At 40.1% G+C, this 9,568-nt stretch overlaps 1 protein-coding gene across 1 annotated transcript; it reads right to left on the reverse strand.

Moving 5' to 3' along the window:
• Positions 1 to 3,718: 3,718 nt before the first annotated feature.
• LOC138102915 (transmembrane emp24 domain-containing protein 7-like) lies at positions 3,719 to 9,353 on the reverse strand. Its single transcript, XM_069000707.1, has 3 exons — positions 9,004 to 9,353; positions 7,667 to 7,912; positions 3,719 to 5,828 (listed from the first exon to the last, which is right to left on the reverse strand). Exons 1-3 carry the CDS (start codon positions 9,172 to 9,174, stop codon positions 5,592 to 5,594), a joined length of 654 nt encoding a protein of 217 aa, XP_068856808.1. The 5' UTR covers positions 9,175 to 9,353; the 3' UTR covers positions 3,719 to 5,591.
• Between the last annotated feature and the right edge of the window lie 215 nt (positions 9,354 to 9,568).

A 9,568-nucleotide genomic window follows, 5' to 3' on the forward strand; every position in this document is an offset into this window, starting at 1 on the left:
GACCTTAGTAAATTTCACCTATGACCAATGACTAACATAGCTACCGCCTTTGTACTTACTATACGTAATGCCACAGTTTATGTAATTCATCCCATTGCTGCATTGGGACTAAACTATGAAGGAACAGTTTTTTACCCCTCTGAACACAAAGTATGGGCTCAGATGGTAGGAGAAAAATGGCAAACGGTAAATTTAGAATTTTGCATCACACAGGAACAACAAGGGTTTATCTGTGAAAGTAATACACTTGATGCTAAAGACATATGTCTTGATGCAGAACAAGGCATTTGTCACTTCGAGATCCCCCCAGACACTTCACCAAAAACTGTACTTGTATATATTGGTCAAGGTTGTGTGTGCTTAAGAACTATCTGCACTTTTATGATGATAGATGACAGTAATATAAATGTAGCTGCCAGGAATCACTCTAATTTTTGTATTTGTAATTTTACCAAGATTGTTGGGTGTGACTTTTCGTATTTAGCACCAGTTGTGTCTCATCAATTGATAAGGTCTAACTACACCATATACCATAAACTGATGCTCACACCTATTGGGATGGACCTCACATTAGTAAACCAATTAATGAAACATCAAGACCTAATTGAGATTTTAGAAGAAATCCGAAGAAACGGGAAAAGACCTTAGTCACCATCCATCATGACCCACAAGAAATAAGCAGAATCTTGCAAAGAGTAAAACAAGATGCAAGTCATAACTGGTGGGACGCGCTTTTTGGGTGGTCACCTACAACTGGCATTCCAAATACGTTATGTCACCCCATAATTGTCTTAATAATTTTGGTGAGTGCCTGCCTTGTGTTGTCTATTATATTGCTTGTTTGGATGTATAAAGTACTAAAAAGGTTATCAGTTTTAACTACTTTGTCAAATGCACATGGAAAACCATTAAGAGATGCTTACCATAATAATTATTAGGAGAAGAATTTATGTATTAGTAAAAGAATTTACTAACTCTATAGAAAAGGGGGGACTGAATCAGGGGGATGGGGAAGCAGAGGTTAAATTATTTGCTAAGAAGTTGCTTGTTAGAAGCAATGCATACAGCTTGCTCAACACTTATTGTGCCTACCAAAGCAGGATGAGAAGATATAAGATTATTGATAAAGGGAAAGAATCTTGATCAAAGATCCTGTTTTCAACCTAAAACTAACTCAAACCAGTCTTGAAGTTTGGACTTGGGCCAGGGACATAAAGAGCATGCACAGGGAAGCAAGGTGAAAAGTTCAGGATGAGGAAGACCCTTTACTTCATCTGAGGAAGACTCTTATTTCATCCCAGAGACCCCTGCCCATGACCACCATACAACACTGTGCAAGCGCAACGCAGATGTAAATGACTTTTGGGCTCATTGTAATACGAGGCGAGGCTAGGCAGGGCTAGGTAATGAATATGTATAGGCGTATTGGGAAACTTAATGAATATGGAACTTGTAACCTGATATATACCAAGCTGAATGCAGCTATCGGCACGCATGACTTTGGAGGAACTATCCCCCATGAGTCCCAGCACTGGAATAAACATACCTACTTTACTACTTATTCCAGTAGTGGGGTCTTTTCTGCATATCAGAGTGACCACGAGCCAACCAAGGGAGCAGAACTGGGGTATATTAACATAGCAGGGCAAAGCATTCTGGGGGAAGCCTTTCTGGTCACCCTAACCTAGGGAGGATTGTCTGGTACCAGGGACCGTCTCACCAGCGGACTCTCTTTGCCCCTTGTACTGTAGGCTCACCGGCCTCCACAGCCAAGTGCAAGGTCCTGCACGTGGGTCAGGGCAATCCCAAGCACAAGTACAGTCTGGACAGAGAATGGATGGAGAGCAGCCCTGTGGAGAAGGACTTGGATTGTTTGTGGACAAAAAGCTCAACATGTCTCAGCAATGTGCACTTGCAGCCCAGAAAGCCAACTGTATCCTGGACTGCATCAAAAGAAGTGTGATAAGGAGGTTGAAGGAGCTGATTTTCCCCCTCTGCTCTACTCTGATGAGACCCCACCTGGACTGCTGCATCAAGCTCTGGGACCCTCAACACAAGAAAGATGTTGACCTGTTGGAATGGGTCCAGAGGAGGCCACTAAGTTGATCACAGGGCTGGAACACCTCTGCTATGAAGACAGGCTGAGAGAGTTGGAGCTGTTCAGCCTCGAGAAGAGAAGGCTTCAGGGTGACCTCATAGCAACTTCCAGTACCTAAAGGGAGCCTACAAGAAAGCTGGAGAAGGACTTTTTACAAGGGCATGGAGTGATAGGACAAGGGGGAATGGCTTCAAACTGAAAGAGGGGAGGTTTAGATTAGGTGTTAGGAAGAAATTCTTTACTGTGAGGCTGGTGAGGCACTGGAACAGGTTGCCCAGAGATGTTGTATACTCCCCATTCCTGGAAGTGTTCAAGGCCAGACTGGATGGGGCTCTAGGTAACCTGGTCTAGTGGAAGATTCCCTGCCCATGGTAGGGGGGTTGGAACCAGATGATCTTTAAGGTCCCTTCCAACCTAAACCATTCTATGATTAATTTGTATTTTCCCCCCACAATATTCATAGGGTCTTTTTGTCTTATTCAAACTTCCCCCCCCTTCAAACTAAAACAATGAACATTTCAGGACATGAAAACACATTATGCAAACATAAAACATCAAAGGAATAGTTGAAACCTTTCACAACTTCAAACACAGTTGTACCTCATTTAACACAGGGTGATTTAGTTGCATATCACACCACTAACTGAACTATTATTTTCATAAATGCAGTTTTAACAAAAAATAATAATAAAAAAAGAAAAAGATAAATGCATTGTGATTTTTTTCACCTAGTGTTAGTGGTAGCATGTGTTCTATTGTATCCTATCCAATCACTTATTTTAAAATATATATACAATTTTCAAATATGTAGCATAAAAAGAAAGCACTAGTTTTTGTGTTCTGATCTTTGAGATTCTGCTACAATTTCAGGTAAGCTTGCACCTCAAAAATGGAACTGCAATATTGCAAGTTCAATACAAGATAGAAATACATTATACATAATTCTGAATACAATATTAAGCTTTTTAATACCCCTGCTACCTTTTAACTAATTTTTGAAGTGTTAAAGTTTTTTTTCAGTTCTGAGAGTGTAGTTTATGTTTGTCAGTAGAGACAAGGAGAATTTTTTTTAACTACCACACAATTTTAAAGTCATCTTAGGTCATCTTAGATCGATTATTCAGTGTCCAAGTGCATGTGTAAATCCTGTCAATTTTTTCCTGGAAAATAATACAGGCAGTTAATGAGAATGTAGCATTTTTTTCTGCTTGCTGAAAACTAGTTTAAGTGGAATATTTTTGAATTAGAGCTAGTAACTAAATTTTTTAATCTTAGTTTTGTTTGTATGCACTTAAGAACTGGTCCAAGTTAATTAATTCCTCCAAAACCATCTGAAGATGACTTTCCTTATTTTGACTAGCTCAATTAAAGGTACTTGTATGTACATACATTTACTATCGTCCACATCCAAATAAACCAAGATGTTATTACAATACATAAATTAAAGATATGAACAGTGGAAGCAATGCAGCTACAAATCTACCAAAAAGATATCTGTCTTGGTTTGAAAGACAGGTGTCTGCTAAGGAAGGCAGAAGCCTCCCTTGGAATGGCAGATGCAACCCCCCTTCCCTCCGAGTTATTATAATTTTGAAATCAAGGGGCTTTTAGGCAAAGAAGTGGGAAATAGGAATAACAGTTCTTTACTATTATATATCTATATGTGTATAAAAAGTCAAACAAACAACAATAACTATGGCAGTAACAGCAAACAATCACAAACCTAGTCCCAGCCTTCTCGGCTGTCAGGCCCTTTCCCCTCGGGTGCAGTTCCGCTCGCAGCCGGCAGGGGCGCTGGTGGCTCCCAGTGAGCAGGGCAGGTGCGATGGTTCCCCCGCGGCTGCAGGGGGCGCTCCGGAGCAAGCTCAGGGAGCACACGGCACTGGTGGCCTGGGATCCTGGGAAGGCATGGAACAAAGAAGCTTCACAAACCCCTGGGCAGCCGATCCTGGTGTCCGGCTGGACCCTCGGTAACAGCAGGCTGGAATGGCAGGCTGGAACGCCAGGGACGAGCACAAATCCCGGATGGCAGACGCGATGTATCCAAACAGGGAACCCCCCCGGAGGTCTGGGCAGGCAGGGCGAGCACAGCTACAACGTAGCGAAGGCTTGAAGCAACGGCGGGGGCAGGGCAGCCACGACCCGGCTCCCAGCGGGGCAGGGAAGGCGGGCTTGGGATCCCGGGGTTTCTCTGGCAGAAGGAAAAGCAGCCGAAGAAGCAGCCTCCCTCTCTGTCCAAATGCCAGGAACTGACTGTCCACACACCCAGGTGAAACAAAAGAGTAGCCAGATGCACCCCACTGTACTGGCTAGGTCTTTTGTTTTTCTTAAGTACCCAGCAATTTGTCGCCCTAGCAACATGTATGGGGAAAATTCCTTTAACAGAAAAAAAACCCAGGAGAGCTCCTAAAACCCCAACAATATCACAAAACATTTAAAACATTTAAAACATTTTTGACCAATAACAGAAGAGTAGCAATTACATGCACAAGGTCATAATGTATCAGTGCACCAAACAGGGAAATAAAGCACACAGCACTCACACGATGTAGTATTAGTATTAAATGGGCTTCTTAATAGGAAAACAATTTAATTAAAAGCTTTGCATGTCCCTAATGGATGCAATGTAACTGGTGCTGTACTGCTTGATAAAATACAAACTATCTCTGGTCTTAAATGTGACAAGCAGCAGCACTAGCACAGAGATTGCATAGCTTCAGTAACAAAGTTACAATATTCCCCATTTTATTGCATTTTTAAAAACAACTTGAGCATTAAAATTTTTTTAATAGAGAAAGCATGTTTCTCAGGTAGTTTAGAAGTTGTTTAGTAAAACATTGTAAAAGAAGAAATGCATTATATTTTAATGTAGAAAAGTGTGTGTTTAGACAAATACACTCAAGTATAAAATTTAGCAGGTTTTGAAGGTGGAGATTTACCAGGCAGGTGGAGAATTTGCACCAATATGTGCTATCAAGCTTGCAACAATTTTACAGATAAGCAAAGGATATAATTGGATTTTTTTTGTTGTTACAGCAAATCAAAACAGTGCAATACATCTCACAACTACAGTTCATCACATTAGCTTGTTTATAATCCAACACAGCCTGAAAATTCAAGTAAAATCAAATTTTCATGAGTATTGTCTTTCACATCAGACACTAGATTGGCAGGTTCTTTTAAAGCGTTATAGCACAGATGGGCAATCATATCAGTAAAGTCAAACTCAATTTGGATTAAAATCAGCAAAACCAAAGAGAGGCTGGTCATTGCCAGATATTTAATACAAGTATCAGAAAATATTAAGTTTACTCTATATTTCAAATTGGGTGTCCCTTTCATAACTTTTGGGTTACGTTTTGTGTTTTTAATCAATAAGGAGGGGTAGACATTTAGATGTTTCATATATTTAGTTCTTTGTCCTTACAATTAATTGGAGAATGGTAATTTCACAAGTGAATAGCACAATGACCTGAAGCATTATCATTACCAGTTATGATGCAACACGGGTTGTTGTGGTTCTTTTATCTGAGAAGAAGCTTCTGAGGAGAAATACCTGCCCAATACTAACTACAAGAAGAATGATTGCCTCCCCTATTGACCAATAGGCTACTCTTGTGTTTAAATCCTCTGCTCTGCTGCGGCCTTGTGCTTCTCTCAACCGGAAATGAGTCTGATAATCAACGACAGACTTCAGAGCTTCATGAATTGAAACACACGCAGACTCCATCTAGAGAAGCAAATAAATACACATGCTCAATTAAGAACTCTTCTAATGCTTGTTCTGTGAAGTTCTGTGGTTTGGTAATTAAAATTAGGATTCACATTGTCGGGGTCCCTCCCCCCCTGCCATGTAGCCCTGGGAGAGGGGCCCTGGGGGGGAGGCACGGGGTTTCCCTAGCCCCTGGTCAGCCTCGTTCCCCATTGGTTGTTTTGTGCTCCCCTGCACAGGCAAGGACCCTCTGGTCCCATGACTGTAACGGTTCCTCAGCAGAGCTCCAGCCATGTGGCTGGGAAAATAAACATCTCTCTGAAACATCTATCAAGAATCCGTCCATATATATTTCTTTTCCATGGGCCTCCTTGTTTGATACATTGTGTTACAGAATCCCCACTGTAACATCACATACCTTTACAAATGAAAGATTATCTCAGTTCACTGTCAGACTGCAATACTATAAATCTAATATATTAATCAAGTTTTACACACAGGAATGTGACTGACTTAAGTACCAAAGTGTGCAAAACTGCAGATGTAATACAGTGATGCACTCTAAGAGCCAGAAACTGAATATTAAAATTCATGCATGTTTGGGTTCAAAAGTAAATATAAACACTGTATTGAAATATGCCAGTGATCCAACATTTGCTAATTCCACATACACCAGTAAAACAAGAAGTAAATCTTTCTCGAGATTTGGATAACTAGTAAGTTTTTATATCATTAAGATTTGCATAGTAGATATTAAAACACTTTTAGATTTCAGAAGTATGTGATTCTTCATCACATAATACCCAAACTTCAGTTTCCCAAAAGCCTGAAATCTAGATTGCTGACCTCAATATGTTCTTTTGGCAGGAGATCCTTATATTAGTCACATATGTAAAAAGTGATTAGATAAAGGACATCTGTTATCTTTCAGTGTTCCTGGATGCTCCCTACCACATTCATAAAATAAACACTCAAGACCAAATTGCCCAACTAAATGTGTCATCTTTCATAAAAATCACATTCCATTTTCTAACATGAAAAATCTTAAACCTTTTCAATATACATACTACAGGCTTTCCAAGACCTAGATCTTTTTTAAACATAAACCTCTTCCATTTTTGGTTTATCTTCTGAAAGTAAGAGTCAGTACCCATGATTGTTTAAAGTGAAATTTGGTAACAACTATAGTATAAGAATGTTCGAATTCATGATGTTACTGTTCCAAGTGAAGTTGGCTGATTTAGTTTAGGCAGAAGTGGCATAAAATTAAAATTATGAAGAAAGAAAAAAACATTAGGAAAAAAAGTCTGGAGCACGAATACTGTTTTGCCACTTAAGTGTCTTATAAATTACATATCTAGAAGCCAGTTAAGTATGACATTTTGTTCATTTGTTTATTTTGCTAAAATTCTTTTCCAATTTTAAGTGACAGCTATATAAGAGATGAATCATTCAAGTCTTCGCCTCAAAAAAACCTCTAAACTATTTCAATATAAAACCAAATTGTTCTCAAAGTTTCTCCAAAGTTCAGGAATTTTGAGAACTCTGATCCACTGATATTTTACACTTTATAAAATCCACACTTCCACAGACATAGAACCATGGCATTAAAAAGTTCCCTTAAACTCCAGGGCACTGTATATTTTCCCTAATTTCCACTTAATCACTTGGTAATTCCTCCTCAACTCTGCATTCTATAAATCCTAATTTTCAGAAAAGGTTCACTTTTAGTAAGAGGGTTTATTTTAAAGAAGCTCTGACCCATTCATTTTCAACAGCGATATAGATATCTACTGCAGTTGAATTTGAAAAACATTCCCTCCACCTAACAGTTACTGTCAAACACAATATTTTACCTGAGTAAGTGCAGTTGCTCTGTTCTCACTAGGAAACAGTGGTGGATCTTCTCCAACCTGGAAATCAAAGTACACGGTTTTGTGTGTGAAAGTAGAGAACTCATTGCTGAAGCAGAATTTGTATGTTCCATTTCTGGATGCAGTAAATGTGAAACTATCATATTGTTTCTTCATCTCTTTGTATAATACAGCACCATCAGGACCTTCCAACTGACAGTCCACATCATAATGACCTCCAGTGATCACCTGAAAAAAACCCAAGAAATTGTCTTAAACAAAACAGACATCCAGCTAGCATTGCAAATTGCTTGATCTGACAAATGTTTTAAAATGCATTAATTTATAAATCTATCGAGTTTGAAAAAATCGTCATCCTATGAGACAGAACAATTAGAAATAAGTTTTTTTTAAATTGAGTATATGTAATGTCAACTATGTTTTCTAACAGTTTATGAAGGAAACTAGTTACTTCATTTTGAGATACTACTACTGTAGCAAAGGCTAGAGTAGATGAAGTTTGATGGGGCAGACATTACTGCAATAAATTAGTAATTTACTATATCCACAAGCCCATCCATACAATTTATTCAGCAAGTTAAGACTGCCAAAATCAATAAACCAGCTATTTTATGTATGACCTAAACTGTCTAACTAGCCTATTAGGTCAAGCTGCTTTATGTTGCAGAAATGGCATATGTTCAGTAGAACAGGTATTACAGCCTGACTCATCACATCACCAGAGCAGTGTTCTGGAGGTTATGCTGCCTTACTCCTGCACAATAAATGACAGTAATTCTTTTCAACACCAGCATGTTCAAATTATACCTACAAGTAACTCAAAACTTCATATGATTATGAGAATTGTCAGTCTTTGATTATTGTTGATCCATAGCATGTTCTTCTGTAGAATCACACTAGCTATCCTATCTCCACTACAAGAGCAACTGGCAGTTTAGGTATTCATAGCTTACTATTCTGTAATGCGATTCTGATAACTCTCAGGCTAGTAGTTAAATTTAATCCTTGCTCCAAACTTCTTGCCTTTAAGATAAAGCATCCTAAAGGATGAAGAAACTTCTATCCACAAGCACATCCCTTTTATATGCATACAGAAGCTTTCTAAAATAATAGACATATTATTTGAAATATGTAAATATCTATTCAACCACATACTATAAAGATTTGTTCAGAGGCGCCAAGCAGCAGAAGCAACATTTCAGATAAGCTGTTTGCATAACATAGTGCACACCAATTTATATGGGTATTAAACTCCTAATACTAACGGCAAAAGTGAAATAACAAGAGAGTCCCCGGGGGCCGAGGGAAACACGGAGTACCTGAAATTCGAGGGTGCACTTAGTGCCCTGGACAATCTCCTCGTAAAAACATTGTTTGGCGTTGTCAGTCAGCTCGAAAGTGATTTCGGAGGCCCGTGCCGCGCAAGCTACCAGGAGCAGCGTCAGCCACCCCCACGATCCCGCAATTCCGTAGCCCCGTAAAAACATCATTCAGCGTGCAGTGTGGACTAATAGGACTAATAGTAACAGAGTTTGAGCCAGGTGGAAAGAGGGCAGCCCCGCATCGGAGGCCAGCAGGCGCAGAGCCCGGAGGAAGATGTCTGCGGCGCCAACCGATCACAACGGAGAAACCTGAGGAAAAGCGCTGCGCTCTCAAGAGCAACCACGGCGCCTAGTACCGCCCTTACAGAAGCTCTTCCGGGTGAGCCCTCATAGTTTTATAGACGTGGTGTTCATCGTAGAAGGGAGTGCTCCCTGCCTCTCCCGGGCGCAGTTGCGCGTTTGCTGCCTGGAAACGGTTATCAGAGAGCATGACGGTCCGGCATCGCCTTGGGCCCTAGGCCCGGTCTCGGCCGTGACACCAGCGAGCCGACATGGTGTCCAC

The sequence above is a fragment of the Aphelocoma coerulescens genome (genome assembly GCF_041296385.1).
Source record: "Aphelocoma coerulescens isolate FSJ_1873_10779 chromosome W unlocalized genomic scaffold, UR_Acoe_1.0 ChrW_unloc_scaf_5, whole genome shotgun sequence".
In the NCBI taxonomy this organism is placed as follows: Eukaryota; Metazoa; Chordata; class Aves; order Passeriformes; family Corvidae; genus Aphelocoma; species Aphelocoma coerulescens.